The sequence below is a fragment of the Morus notabilis genome, unplaced genomic scaffold (genome assembly GCF_000414095.1).
Source record: "Morus notabilis unplaced genomic scaffold, ASM41409v2 Scaffold329, whole genome shotgun sequence".
NCBI lineage: Eukaryota > Viridiplantae > Streptophyta > Magnoliopsida > Rosales > Moraceae > Morus > Morus notabilis.
Window position 1 is genome coordinate 151,282 of NW_010358084.1, and position 16,031 is coordinate 167,312.

At 33.2% G+C, this 16,031-nt stretch overlaps 2 protein-coding genes across 2 annotated transcripts; both read right to left on the reverse strand.

Annotated features, from left to right (window-relative positions):
* Positions 1 to 2,658: 2,658 nt before the first annotated feature.
* On the reverse strand, positions 2,659 to 4,730 carry LOC21409862 (probable caffeoyl-CoA O-methyltransferase At4g26220). The gene is made up of 4 exons (XM_024161442.1): positions 4,498 to 4,730; positions 3,492 to 3,648; positions 3,268 to 3,389; positions 2,659 to 3,193 (listed from the first exon to the last, which is right to left on the reverse strand). The coding sequence occupies exons 2-4, from the start codon at positions 3,607 to 3,609 to the stop codon at positions 2,990 to 2,992; spliced, it is 444 nt and encodes a 147-aa protein (XP_024017210.1). The 5' UTR covers positions 3,610 to 3,648; positions 4,498 to 4,730; the 3' UTR covers positions 2,659 to 2,989.
* Positions 4,731 to 8,634: 3,904 nt separating this feature from the next.
* On the reverse strand, positions 8,635 to 13,480 carry LOC21409863. The gene is made up of 7 exons (XM_010091708.2): positions 13,270 to 13,480; positions 13,039 to 13,171; positions 12,486 to 12,589; positions 12,162 to 12,333; positions 11,889 to 12,029; positions 11,488 to 11,746; positions 8,635 to 11,337 (listed from the first exon to the last, which is right to left on the reverse strand). Exons 1-7 carry the CDS (start codon positions 13,299 to 13,301, stop codon positions 8,876 to 8,878), a joined length of 3,303 nt encoding a protein of 1,100 aa, XP_010090010.1. The 5' UTR covers positions 13,302 to 13,480; the 3' UTR covers positions 8,635 to 8,875.
* Positions 13,481 to 16,031: the final 2,551 nt, after the last annotated feature.

The window sequence follows — 16,031 nt, forward strand, 5'->3', positions numbered from 1 at the left end:
GATTGTTGACAGCGAACTGCACTGAAGATCTTTGACAGTTGGATTTTTTAGTTATTTAATTGAATCTCACAATGGTCTCAGTATGCCTTTTGAATCTCAGATTTTCAGTGAGTCATATCATTTTGTAGTGTTTATTTTTCTAACTCTTTTCGGGAGAGGGGATTAAGGTTCTCGGGAGAAAACTAAAGGTTTTTCAAGTTAATAGTTTGACCTTTTAAGATCGAAATCTAAGTTGTTATTCAATTTCTCTTCAACTTTCAACAAATACGTCCGAATTCAGTTTTATCTATTATTTGAAGTTTATTCCCTTTTTCATTGCGTTCACATTATTCAGTGATAAAGGCTTTTGATTATTTTCATCGTTAAATAGCATGCGTGTAAGGTATATTTCCAACTTATAAGCAACATAATCATATTTAACTAGCACAAATCGAAGCTTTGATCAGCATTGGTCAACTAGTGCGCGTCTCTTATACTACAGAATGGTCAAGGAAAGTAAGTACTTGGAAGTCATTCGTCAAAATAAAATAAAAAATGTCGGAAGCCAATTTCTTCCTGGAAGGTAGATATAGCAACTAATAATGTGACGAAGACTTCTGCCCAATTTGTGTGCAAGTTGCCCACCTTGACCACTTTCTTATATAGTTTCTTATTCTGCTTTTGTTTTTGCTTGGCTTTGTGCCTTCTTTAATGAACTCATTCTTTTTTTTTTTTTTTTTTAAAAGAAAAGAAAAAGGGAAGTTGCCTGCTTCTACTAGCTACATATGTGAGTAATTTGAAAATATAAAAAATATCCCATGTCAGGTTTAAGCTACTAAATTCTATTTTCCACCACGTATCGTCAGAAAACCCAAAAGCAGCGTCAAATTTTTATCTACTTGAGCTGGTTACTGTCGTTTCTTCAGGTGATGACATTGGCTAAAGTGGTCTCCTGACTCCTGCTTCAGATGGGTTGTATGTGTTATACTTAAATAGTTATGATACTGATTTCTCAGACATCAGATCAGGATAAATTTTAGAAACTGGGAAAGCGTACAAAACCATAGAGAGTTCTATATAAATAACTGATAACTCTATTATAAGTAGAGTTATTTTATTATTTTTGTGCTTTAAAGTGGTTAGTTTTTGAAATTTTTAATTTAATTTAATTTAATTTACTTTATTTTGAATTTTAATAAATTTACTTTTCATTTTAGATTAATTTTAATTTATTTTAGTTTATTTACTTTACTTTTTGTAATTTTTATTTTTTTTCCTTCCAAAATAATTAATATTTTCATTTGTGTAACAGTAGGGTTTAAGTGAAAAGTTTGAAATGATACGGGGTCAAAAGTATAAAGAAAAATGAGTTAAATTGAAAAGATAAAGTTAAAATGGGTAAAAAATATCAAGGAAATTAAAATTGGGAACTGATTACAGCTTGTTCGCATTGTGCCTCACCTAATTCCTGTGCACCCACGCATTTCACCAGCCCTGTGCTGCCACCTGTCCACCACACTCTCCTTCAACTCAGTTCTCGCCATGTGGAAGAGCTACATCACCAGCCCTAAGGCTTTGTCCTTGGCGTTGGTTCTCAGAGGGATTAATATCCCACCCTTTTGTAGCCACCAGGAAGCTATCTTACTCCCTTAACTCAGCGCACAGAGCCAGAGAAAACCGAAAGCAAAAAAGGAGAAGCATTAATAAGGCTTTATGCCATTTTTTGTGAGAGAGAAAAAAAGAAAAAAAATAAAACAAAGAGAGATAAATCGGTACAGAACATAGAGGAAGAAGAAAAGGGGACCAATACTCAGAGAAGGAATTTTCCAGCTTTCTTCATCCAATGGAAGCTCGCTTGAAAGGAAAGGAGGAGAAAAAGATTGAAGCTCTAAATTAGCTGAACTCTTTTCTATCTTCCCGTTGTATTTAATTTCTTTCGGGTTTGCAATTTTATTGAACAATGAATTATACTAAGAATTTAATTTTTGTAAATTCAATCATGAGCTAAGTTGTTTTTAGTTAATATTATTAATGAAATCAAGGTTGTAAGAAAGATAATTTCTTTGTAGAATGTTTACTGATTTTATTCATATTCATCTGTTGATTGATTATTTTTATTTTTAACCGACTATTAATTATAGGATATAAGACTTAGATTAATACTGAGAAGGTTAATTTGAATTGGATTTAATATGGATGGTGCAAGTTTAATATTCTTATTTAAGTTTGTTGATTTGTGAATGGTATAGAAATATATTGTTCATCTTACATAATTTATTGAAACTTGTATTAAAATTTACATTATGAGAACTAGATTCACATAGGAACATGTTGGAAATAGTTTAAAAAATTTTTAGTTATAATTAATTCGAAAGAATTTTATGCAGGGAATTAAGTTTCAGTTAATAGGGGTAATAACGCTATATCATTTCCTGTAGTATTTACTGTCATACTTGTAATTGAAGGGAAATTAGCAATCCTAGTTTGTTTAAATCACTGATTACAACCCGTAGCTACATTTTTATCATTTCTATCACATTTGGCTTCATTTATATTACACTTATCTCTTTACATCATTTTAGTGAATTTTTGTTTAGTTTATTCTTTCACTTAATTTGGTGTTTGCATGATTTTTACATTATATTAATAGTGATTCAATTTTTGTAGAAATGATATTCGTATTCCAGTACACTTTATTACTTATTCGGTACGTACACTTGCGTAGCAATTTACACAACAATAACAATGCTTTTCTGAACTTGAGGTCAGAGGATTTGAACTCTAAATCACAACATCATGGTGAGTGTATTCAACTAAATAACAATGCTTTTAATCCAACACATTCATCAATGAAAGCAGAGACTTTGACAGAATTCTTTTATTCAAGCTTATGATCACCCTCAGGAGTTGGGAAGAGAAATCTTCACGAAATGCGCCGGCAAATGGTGATTCCATCACCAATCGAAACGAGAGAAATCTCAACACGAGGATTGGCTGCGAGGGACTTGTTCTACTCAATCATGTCCTTCCTAGTGATCCTTTCCTCCTCCGAAAAATACTCTTCTGGCAAAGCAACAAATCCTTCCCACAGCGTGTTGTCATAGATAATTACACCGCCAACCTTAACCAGGTTCGCTAGCCTCTCATGGTAATTCCAGTAATTACCCTTGTCCGCATCCACAAAGCCGAAGTCAAAACGCCCCACCTTCTCTGGCTGCAACCAACATGAAATTTTCACAAGTCACATATTCAGAAGCAGGAAACTAAAAAAAGTGAAATAATGCTTACATCTTCTAAGAGTTTGTCGAGAACAGGCAAAGCGGGGGCCTCTATGAAGTCGATTTTGTGTTCGACACCAGCTTTCTTGATGATTGGCAAGCCTATCTCATCATATGTTCTCCGGTAGATATCTGTGGCAGTTATCTGTAAACATGTTATAAAGTATGAATATGTCTTGCTGTATGCATGTAAATACAAATATCAGTCAAATTGGAGATGGATATTATGTATACTTATACAAACTTTGCCATCGTCAGGAATTGTAAGAGCTGTTAGGAGAAGAGAATATCCAGTGAAGACTCCAACTTCTATTGTGTTTTCTGCGTTCACTAGCTTCAGTATCATGCCCATCGACTGAGCAGCGTCTGGTGAAGTTCCATAAAAAAGGCCCTGCAAATTGTTAGTTGCAATGGTTAAAGCTATAAACTCATCACTCTTCTTGTGGGAACTATTAGTAATTAAGACTTTTGAGAATAAGAAGTGCTCAAAGACAAAACATAAAAGAACAATTATAAGACAAAAAAATAAACACACACACTAGTGACTTGAAAAATTCTTCTAAGTTAAAATGATCATAGCAGTGATAATAGAATCTAGCTCTTCCAAAGAGAAAACTTGCATCTTGATCTATTTCCTCGAAAATCTTTCCATTCTCTTCCATCTAAATAATCCGAAGAGTATACCAACACCTCATACTTCCACATCACCTTTCTGCCAATCTTACTCTACCCAAAACTAACAGGTCTTTCCATCATTAAAGAGCCACTATTTCCAGGGAAAGCCTTCTGAAATATAATCCAGCTTCCCTAGTTAACTTGTTTAACAGTTCTCTAGCCACTGAAAAATACAAACCGTTACACACCAGGAGGATGGATAAATAACCATGTATGTGTTTTTTCCTCTGCACCACATCACAAGTACTGATCTTTTTTGTGAAAAGCCAGCAAAGCAAACATTTTAACTCTTTAAAGAATACTAGGATTACAATTAAAAACAAAAGGCCGAAGCTGCGATGTTCCTCCTTATATGCGAGAGCAAGGGAAAAGTCCAGGGAAAGAAAAAGGAGAGGGTCACAAATCCACTTCCTAATTTATTTCTATGATAGATGGCTTTGGGGGAAAATCTGGACTAGGATATCATATTTACCTAAAATACAATCTTCTCGATCGAAATTAAACAAAATAGAAAAGAACACTATATTTTGATGGAGAAAAATATAATGAGACTAGTAAACTCTGCCTTGGGTGGTTTGCAGTCGCAGCCCTCAGTCAGTCTTCAAGATATGTGGGGGCGGGACACTTTTTCCAGGTGTTGTCTTCATGAGGTCTTGATCCATTCTTTCTCTAACGCACAAGAATTCTGAAATCCATGCATCAGAATGATGTCAGTCTAACAAGCTTTCTTATTAAACCAGCTCTTTATTTTGAAAACTTAAACATTCCTTTGGAAAACACACACACACACACACACACACACACACATATACACATACTTGACAACTTATTGCAAGCTTTTCCTTGTAATACAACATATGTTTAGCTAAGGTAAAGTTTCCTTATTCTATCGATCACCATATCTTTTTCCCACATGCACTCCACCAGCGGGGCCCACCTCTTGTGTCTGATAGGAATTTAACCCCATCGGGACACATAGGAATGCTCAAACAAAACTAAAGAAGCAATAAGCGACAAAATGATAAAGTAATACCACTTGGTAGAACCTAACAAAGGTATATTACAAGACTACATTAATCAAATGTGTCTAAGAAAATGTTACTTTTTAGCTTCTTTGTCCATGGAATATAAGTTGAAGTGTACCTATTGAATCCAGTGAATATTCTCGATAGAAAAGCATGTGGAGGCGAAGAAAGGAAAAGGATAAAAGGAGTTTCTTTCAAAAAAAAAAAAAAAAAAAAAAAAACTTTCAGGGGGGGGGATTTGAACTTAGGGTGGGGGATTTGAACTTTACATCTTGTGGTATGGTAGAGTCAGGCAGGAAATTATAAAAGAATACGATGTTATTGTCCTATCAATTTTAAAAATGAATGTCTAAATAATCTACTATTAATGAGCTCGGATTCTCAAGACAGAGAGAGAGGGGGAGGACTTGATGCGTTTGTGTCGTGTTTATGTCTTGGAAATGACCTGTAATTGAGTTTTGAAGTAATCCGAATTGGAGAAATCTATTATGTGTTTCTAATAATCTAATTCATGAATATGATTAGACATATCAGATATATGCATTAGAGATCATCGAATACAAAAATATCAATTCAAATTTGGTATATGCACATCCACCTATTAGAAAAATTGGTCCAGCCGGTATGTCGACCTACCGGATAAAGTCTATTTAAATTTACAGAAGATAATCTTAAAAGCATAAACAAACAGACAAATATCGATGTTTAAATAAGAAAAAAGTAACAAGCAAAATGATGTACAAACTACAAATGCACGACAAAGAAAGTAACAAACGTCAAGTGCGTTTGAAATTGGTTTTTCATTATTTTCAAAAATGTTTTGCACATTTTTTGAGACACAAAAATAAAAACGGTTACAAACCGTATTTGTTTAACAAATGTTTTGAAAATGAAAATGAAAATAAAAAACAGTGAGAATAATTTTTGTAAAGGAATTAAAAAATAATTAAAAGTTATTTTTTTTCCCTTTTTACTTTCTAGTACTTAACAACAATGTTATAATATAATAATTAATAATTATAATCAAATACGATTTCACTTTTTTATTATACTCAAAAATCTCTTAAAAATCAACTAACGTAATTTCAGAATTGATTTCTCTCAAAATAATCTCATTTTTATTTTTATATTAAAAATAAAATTATTTTAAAGACGTTATCCATATATTTTTTACTGTTGATGGTCAAGGTATTCGTATGAAATTCAATATAAAAGAAATGCAAGAAAAGAATAAAGGCGGCGTGACAGAAAGTTTACAATAGGGAGATCTGACAAGAGTGGTGTCTCTGAGGCCGTGGAGTGCTATATATAAAAGGATTCTGATTTTCTTTAGTTTTTTCTTTTTACAAACGCAACAAAGAAGGATGAAAATTAAAAACCCAAATGTAAGACTATAACGTTAAAACGACAATAAATGGTACAAGTCGTTGACTGTAACTCCTTTCTTCACTTTTTGCTGAAAGACTCGAGCAATTACGTTGTACAAAATTTTAGATGATATGGCATTTTAATTATCGTGTTATTATTAAAAGAACTCGAATAAAAAGCTAAAAAATGAAAGAGGCTGTTCTTTTGTTCTTTTTAAGTTAAGTGATTTGAGTGTAGATTTTGAGTTGAGTTTGAGTTATAATTTGAGTTGAAGTTGTAATTTGAGTTTGTGTTTAGTTGTGTACATTTGAGTTATGATTTGAGATAAGAATCTTTTTGAGTTTGTATTTGAGTGAGTCAAAACTTAAATTTGTATTTAGATAATATTTTAATAAAAACTCAATGCTAATGAAAAATTTTAATAGAGTATATGGGTAGGATTTTATTCGTCTTTTCGTTGTCAACGCATAGAAAAAAAATCATCTAAATCGGAATTAAAACGAAAAAATTATAGCATTTTTAAGAATATAAAAAAGATTATTCATTAATTTGAGTTCGAGTTTCTGAACTCGAGTTGAAGGAAAAACTTAAACTCGAGTTTTAATTCCAAACTCGAGTTCAAACTTAAAAGAATATGAACTTGAATAAAATTGTAACTAAAATTTTTTTTTTTTTTAGTTTTTAACTCAAAAAATGAGCTACTCAACAGCCTCAAAAAGACCCGAATAAAAAGCCAGAAATAAGAAGATACAAGAGTCTATTCTGCATTCAAATAATCAAATATGACATCCACTTGAGGGGGGGAAAAAAGAAATGGTATGCCATCCACTCCCTACGGCGCTCCTAGATTGTCGCTTTTCCTAGACTATTGCTTTACTTTTTTTCTTCTTTCTTTTTTTTTTTTTTTTTTAGATTTCTAGAATAGGTTTTGAAAAAATAAACTACTAAAAGTTTTTAACTTTAATGTTCAAATTTGTATTAAAAACGATTTATTCTTCGTATATTTTTATTTAAAAAAATGAAGAAAATAACATATTTGGTAGGGTGTTTAGTAAATTATAATATTTTTTTAAATAGTAGATTATAGCATAATTTAATATTTTAAATTTTAAACATTATTAAAAACTCAAAAATATCTGTAAGCCTCCTTCCTACCTCTTTCTCTTTTTTCCTCTAGTCTAGTCCACCATGACCGACACCGGCGGCTGAAAAATACTTATTTACTGGTAAATATAATATTTATCATATTTATCTGAAAATTTGGTGACCGGCTCGCAGCTCTAGTGACTGATAAATACCGTATTTACCGGTAAATATCATATTTACTAGTAAATACCATATTTACCATATTCATTCTAAAACCTAACGACTGGCTCTGGCGACTGATAAATATCGTATTTACCGATAAATATCACATTTATTATATCCATTAGAAAAATCCAACGACCGGTTCCGACAACTGGTAAATACCGTATTTATCGATAAATATTACATTTACCATATCCATTCAAAAAATCTAGCGACCGGCTCTGATACCAGTAAATATCATATTTATTAGTAAATACAGTATTTACTAAATTGAGAATTGAATTTAGTGAAATATTTACTAATAAATACAATTTTTACCATATTCAAACTCAAATTTAATGAAATATTTATTGATAAATATAGTATTTATTGGATTCAAACTCAAATACAAAAAGACTAATATCCTTTTTATAAGATTATTAGCTTGTTTAACGCTCGCCAAGCAGAGATAGGAGAATCGGAGGAGGATGAGAGAGAGAGAATCGGAGAAGGATGAGAGAGAGGGCCTGATAAAGGGGCCTGAGTGTTTTGTGACCCAAAAAAAAAAAAAAAAATCAAATCCTAAGAGACAAGGGTAAAATTAGAAAATCAGTATTTGTTTTATAATGAAAATTCTAAATATGCTATAATTTACTAAGAGTAAAAAAATACGATATAAATTACAATAGTATTTGTTATTTACTGTATTTTTCCTATTTATTTGTTATTTACTGTATTTTTCTTATTTATTTTGATGTCGTTATTTTGACAAGATCCAACAATAAAAGACAGACATTATAGACCTACTTAGGACTTTTTTTTTTTTTTTAAAGAGCTTTTCTACACTTATTGCGTTATAATAAACCATCTAGTTAATGGTGACTCGTATTATTATATTATTAAAGGAGAGAGAAACTGAGACAATTACAACATATGCAATGCAAGGTCATAAAAAGCTAATAACTTCGTTTATGCTCCAAACTCAAAATAGAAGAATACTTTTTTATTTCACTACATCAGTCTTCAGTTAAAGCAACGTAATCTCTGTAAGGTAATCGTGTAAAAATACATAAACAAATAAAAGAACTATGTGCGTTTGACTCGATTTCGACAGAACAGGAAAGTAATATGGTACATGTCCTGTTAAAATCAAGATTCTCTCCACTCTTAAGATCAAAAATTTTGAACTGATATAACCATGCACAATATCAAAGAAAATCAAACATGATAACAAGCTGTATATGTGAGAATGTGCAACTATGTTCACTCGCGAGTTTGTCGGAGAGACTGAAAGTAAGCAGTGAAGGCATCGGAGTCGGGAAGCTTCGGATGAACATGACTTGTACTGTCCGTTAAAGAATTCTCTCTAGTGACTACTGGGGAATTTGAAGCTCCAGTGACCCCAGATGTTGCATTCTTTGGAAGAGAATTGGAGGTTTGTTCTCTTGTAGATGGCTTTGAACTTTCTATGCGGGAGGATCTCCTTGATTTTGGCATTGGTTTAGAACTATCTTGCTCCACCAATCTATGCCGCTCCCAGCTTCCTGAATTATCGGAGCTTTTGGTCTCTGACAAAGGCTTTGGTAAAGTTTCCTTGACAGTAGAACTACTTGAAGATGACATGCCTTCGGCTCTATAATTAGCAGTCCTAGATTCCAAAGATGAAACAGTAGTCTTTGAATTAGTTCTACCAGAGTTGGAAGAAGAAACCTTTGTTCTCCTTGACAATCCAGCGCCTGGACGAGCATTTCTGGAGGAAGTCCGTCTAGGATGATCTTCGTCAGAATCACTATTGTCCAAATCCGAATCAAAATAAGTGCGTGAGGCTCTTAAGCTCGATTTTTTATCTACTTCACTACCTGATTTCTGATTGTACAGCTGCTGCTTACTGATGCTAGTCTCTTGCTGGTGTTCCTCTTCCACATGATCATCATCAGAATCTACATGTTTGGCAAAGGCAGCCACGCTAACCTTCTTGTCTAGTGTTGCGTTGCTTTCCTCACTATGTGGCTCTTGATAGCCAGTACTCCTAATTGAACTCCTGACTGTTGAAGAAGAGGTAGATTGGTCATTCTCTGTATTAGTATCCTCGGTGGCTTGTTTGACTGACAGAAAGTTTTCTGATGGTTTCCTCATATATGGTGGACGCCTATTACCCTTATTCCGCAGACCACCTGTCAATGTCCTGAAGTTCAGCTCCTTCGCAATTTCAGAAGTAGATTCATTTAGAAGTTCAGTATCTTTTGTGGCACTTTCCAGAGTATCCTCAACAGCATAATCAAATTTCTTCTCAGATGTATGACTAGATTTGATTCCTTGGCTTCTTCTATCACGAAGTACTTCATTGGGCTGCAGATCAACAGAAGAGGTTGGCAACCATGGATTTCTCTTAGGTCCCACATTTCTGTCTTCAGAGAAGGATGATCCAACTGAAATATGTTCTTCGCTTTGCACCGGCTCAGAACTTTTAGAGTGCACATTCTTTTCAGAAGGAAATTTATGAAGCTCCGTACTACCAGTAAGCTTAGACTTGTGAAAATCTTCTTCATTGTCGGAAGTTGGGCTATCATAATAATCAAAAGCCGCAGGTGGCATATCATCTGATTGTGCAGGGAAACTAGAACCTTCTGGAATTTCAGAAAACACAGATTGATGTGACTGTGAAATGGACTTTCCTAGTCCTTTGTCTGTGTTTCTCCTTGGAGACGAAAAATTCAAACTTGTTTCTTGTTCCTTGTAATTCCCCATCTCAAGTTTATCGTTACCATCATCAGAACCATAATCATCAAACACTGCAGTGTACTCATTAGAATCTATTTCGGAAGTGTTTCTATATATGCTTCTGTCATCATGAACAAAAGGGTCCTGACTAAAATCATTTCTTTTAAAAATGTCTCCGTGAACATCACCGGAACTGCTTGAATGAGAACGGGAAGAAGCCCTGCTAGATTGTTTTTCAGTCCTCATGTCCCCATAATAAGCAACATCGTCATTCTTTCTCAAAATATCCTCCTGGTCATCACTAAACGAACTCGAATGAGAATGTCGTGAAATGCCACTAGATTGTTTTCTGGTCACTTTTTCATCAATATAAGCAGTTTCTTCAGGCTTCATGCAATCTAGTTTCTTGGCCACATATTTCAAATCAGATTCACTGGACTGTTTCTTCTTACTTGCCTCATCTAAAAAGTCAACATTATCAGAGTCAGATGACTTCCTTCGAGAATGTCTATCTACTGCTTGAATATTATTCACCAATCTAACATCATCAACGGAAGTTTTATTGGACTTCAAGGAAGATGCCTTGTTGAATCTATCATTGTTCCTATGACCATCTCCCACAAAGCTTCCAGCTGGCCCTGCCAACTCTTCCTGTTCCTTGTCAACAGTACGCTCACCACGTATTCCAGAATGTCTTCCACGGAAGACATCATTTTCTGCATCTTTGGCAACATGGTGACTCTGCAACTTTGAGTCAGCATACAAATGGGGCCGTTGATCTTTTGGAACATGACCATAAGACTTTGGTGATTCCGAGGAGTACTGCCTAGAAAGTTCTGCAGCTGCTCTGGCAGCCATGCTTGCTAATTCAGCAGATTCAGCAGCTGCCTGTGCGGCAGAGGCAGCATCCTTAAATTCCATGTTCCAGTTCTGTCTACCTGCAGGAAAAGCATTCTCACTTCCAAGATATGATTGCTTATATTCCACCCATTCAGTTCCACTTCCTGCGTGATAACACAGCCCAAATATCAATTCGAGTATGCGAAGAAGCCAGACCAAGCAAAAATTCAGAAGCTCAGAAGTGCCACCAGCTAAGCCATGAAACATAATTAACTAATAACAAATCACAATCCTCAGGTGAATGCTTTACATACCTGAAGATCTCAAATCAGGATGGAACGTAGCAGATGTTGTTGCCATGGTGGTAGCAACACCTGTAGAAGCTGAATTTTGGGAGCCAGATGACATTCTCCTGTTATGCTCATTGAATTTTACATATTCATCTTGCTTCTCGCTGTGCCTTGGTGGAGCTTGAACATTAGGTGGTCCTCTATCATCATGAATAGGTTCAGCGGGGCCAGAAGGAGCTTCACTGTGAATTTTATTCGCAGCCTCAAAAGTATTCGGTCCATTCTGCTCATATATTGGAAGATTGCATCAATCGGGAGCGACCACCAAAAGGAATAAATACAAGAAATACACGTGATTTGCTAAGAGGAACCACATAGACTAGTCAAAGACAAAAAGGAATAACATAAAACTGATTTGCTCTTACCAGCAAGTCCTGGGGAGGCATAGAATCATTCCCAGAAAATAAATCAGGATCCCATTTGACATTATGTTCCTCTGCAATTGCAGTTAAGATTTTAAGCTTGGTCTGACCATCGGGTGCCTTGGCAGATAATTTCTCCACCAACTGCAAAAGTAGACAATAAAATTAACAATAAACTACACTTCTACATTTCCAGCGTCTACTGCCATTATTTGTTCACACTGATTTTCCATATAACAACTATCCATGAAAGTTGCATGAGACGCACAAACTTACCATGCGATTTACGCCACAATCTGGACGCAATTCGATAGCTGTAGTAACAAATTCCTTTCCATATTTTGCTGTTAAATACTTCCTGATATCCATTAGTTCCGGTACATCTGCACATCTCGGAGATGCAAATATTACACTTGAAATCGCTTCCTTCAGATCAATCGGACAGTTTCTGGTGGTGGGGAAAAAACGAATGAATGAATGAACACAACGCTATTGACAAACAAAAAGAACAACTAACTGACAAGACCAACTAGTAACTGAAATAACTATCCACCAATTACAAAAACCAGATATGCTAAACACAATAAAAAAAATGCATACTTTTGAGACTCGATGATGGGCAAGCGCGCCGCAATAAGCTCACAGTATATCTCAATAAGATTATATGCTGTCATTGTCTTCTCTTCTCTGATCACATGTTCAACCTGAGACATACCAAGTCCATAGAACTCAAAGGACCATTCGCAATATGAAATCTCAATGACCATAATTTTGTACTCAAAACATATGCCAAAAGGAATAAAATAAACCAGAACAAGAAGTTCAATTCTGGCTAAATTTTCTCCTCAGCCTCATTAGAGCTCAAAGTAAATAATACTACTCTTCAATTTTTTTTTTTTTTAAGGTTACAACAGAACACATAAACAATCCCCCTTAACAGCAGCTTTTTTTTTTTTTTTTGTTATTGAAAAAGACCAATTAAGTTGGGATTAAGGCTTGTTGTTGTTCTTGAAAAAGACATAAACAATCTTTCGACCAAAGCTACTGTCCCTTCAATCTATACAACTTTACTATAAATCACACCGTTATAGAATTGAATTTTTTTTTTTTTTCAAATTAAATCAGAAAAGAAAGAAACTTTAAGCGATTATACCCGAATTCGAGCAGTCTGAACTTGGCCAGACTCGAGCAATTGAGCCAACTCCCTCTTCATCTGCCTCACCTGAACCTCTCTCTTGTTATTCAACAGCTTTATTCGCGATACGGCAAGCTTCAGCGCCGTTTTGCTGCATCAAAAACCAGCCAAACACGCCATAAACTCGTCAATACAACAGTTCAAAATCCACTTCCCCAAATTTGATCAACAAAAAATCGAAAGAATTACCACTTGGCCGGCTTGAAGCTCCTGTGAAGCATTATTGATAATCGAAAACTGGGAATCGAAGTTCAGACCACCAGAGAATCACGGAAAAAGAAGGAAATTTTCTAAGAATTATGGAGTTTTCGGATCCTGAGGAAGCGAATTTTGAAACTGAATTAGAAGACAAAGGAAACCGAAAACGAGTCGGAAACTTTGGAGTTTCGCGGAAATTGAATCCCGAGAGGAAAACAAAGACTTTTTCTCGTAAGAAAACGATTAATTCGTAAATGGCAATCAAAGGTTAAGTTTAGTACTTTTCTGACTATTTTGCCCTTTTCGTGTCCCTTAAGGGCGTTTGTCATGGGGTAATCATAAAGAATCATATTCCCAGAAAAGTGATGGAGGGTAATATAATTTCTAAGAATAATACATTATTGTGTTTGGTTCCATACAAAAATCTTTCTCAAATTCCTAAGAATATTACATTACTGTGTTTAATTGTGCATGAAAATGTTAGTGAATTAAAAAAAATATTTTTTTAAATGAATAATAATAATAATAATAATGATAATGATAATGATAATAATAATAATAATAATAATAATAATAATAATAATAATAATAATAATATTAATAATAATAAAATTATTATTATTATATATAATTATAATTATAATAATAATAATTATTATTATTATTATTATTATTACTATTATTATTATTATTATTATTGTTATTATTATTATTAATATAATAATAATTACTATTACTATTATTATTATTATTATTATTATTATGAGATTCCCATGATTTTGAGATTTTTGGGAATTTGAATAACACCTTATTGGGTGGGATTAGGATTACCCCAAAATGAGGTAATGTGAAACCCATGGGCTTTACTTTCTTGGGTTTTAAAAAAGTCTAATAATTGTACCAAACATGAGAATCTGAAAGATTCTCATTCCCACCCTTATGATTACTCCATACCAAACGCCCCCTAAATTATATATTTTCCCGGTGGTATGAATAACGAAACTCCCTAAATTGTATTTTCGTGTCCCCTAAAATATTCTCTTTTTTAGGTAATAAAAACTTTCTTGTTCTTTTCTTTTTAGATTTTAGATGTTATTCAGATATTTGTTTGAGTAAATTTTTTTTCTTTTCTTTTTTAGGGGAAGTAAATTTTCTTTCCGTTTTTTTGACAATTAATACGAGAGTTTCTCATGTGAAACTAAAAAAATAAATTATTGATACGACAATTTACATATTTTTTAATTTAATTTAATTTTGACATTTGATATTTAAAAGTGACTCTAATTGAGAGGTCTTATCGAGAAAATTCTTAATTAATATTTAATGAAAGTTTTTCTAAACTAAACTTCAACAAAAAAATATATAAATTAATAAATAGATCAAATTGTCTTTTTTTTTTTGCTGAAATTAAAATTGTCCTTTTTAAGGGAAAAACATCTTTTTATAGTAAATTTTGTATTTTCCAGCATTTTGTCCTTTTATTTTTATTTTTTTAAAGAATTCCTTTTTCTTAACTTTGAAGTAATAAGGGTATTTTTTTTTATTTTTGATGGAATCGAGAATAGTGATTTCCAAAATGGGAATCGGGATAAATGGATGTTAATAATATAATATTTTTTATTGGACCTTTAATGAAAATGAAATGAAGATCAATAGGAGTACACAAGTGCTTAACCACCGAGGGTCACACAGTGTAGTGGTAAGGACATTTTTATTAGGTCTTTTTTATTCATTTTTTTAAGATTAGATATTCTATATTCGTGCGTTACTATTATGTTCTTTGTAAGAAATTAAGTATGCTTCCGCGGACCCCACATGATGAAGGAGAGTAAAAACTGATTGAATAGTCAGTGTCCACATGATGAAGGAGAGTAAAAACTGATTGAATAGTCAGTGTAAAATTTGTTCAGACCCTTTTCACATACTCAGTGATCTTTAGGATGGTTTCTATAGTCGAAGGGGGATATGAAATGCATCACCAAATCCATTTTTGAGTAAAAAAAGAAAGAGTACACAAGTGCTTCAAAGGTTAAATCCAAAGGCATGATACTAATTTAAAAAATAAATAAAGATGCCATCTGGGGGAAAATAGATAAAGAAGAAGAAAGGTGTTGATTCCCACTGCGCATTATGGGTTAAAAAATAAAAACTGATAAGGATAAAATATCTGTAAAAAATATATATAAAAAAAAAACATGAGAGAAGACTGGGTTAAAAAATAAGAACTGATAAGGATAAAATATCTGTTAAAAAAATGAGAGAAGACCTTTTATTTTATAACGCAGTTTATTATAGTCCCTCCAACAACAACAATAATAATATTAATAATAACAATAATAAAAGGCGTATTATAATCCCTGGACTTGATTATCTGGACTTAATAGATTATTAAATACTAATAAACTTTCGGAATAAAAAATGGAGTTCTGACGCTTTCATTTCTTCTCAGTGTGCTGAAAAAATTGGAGTTTGACTTTAATAGTGTTAGATGGAACGAGAATAAAGGGAGAAAAAAAATTATTTTATTTTATTCTTTGAAAAAAGATAATTACTTCCGAATGTGAAGCTCTTACCACCAACAAAAAAAAAAAAAAAAAAAGGTAGTTTAGAAACATCCACATGTGAATGAGTTAAGTTTTGGCGTGGGCAGTTGGAAGTTGAGACTCATTATAAGAATAATGTATGAGGCTAAAATGGGGAATTTAATCTTATAATGGTCCCAAATGCTCCTAACTTCCAAGTTTGTCGACAGT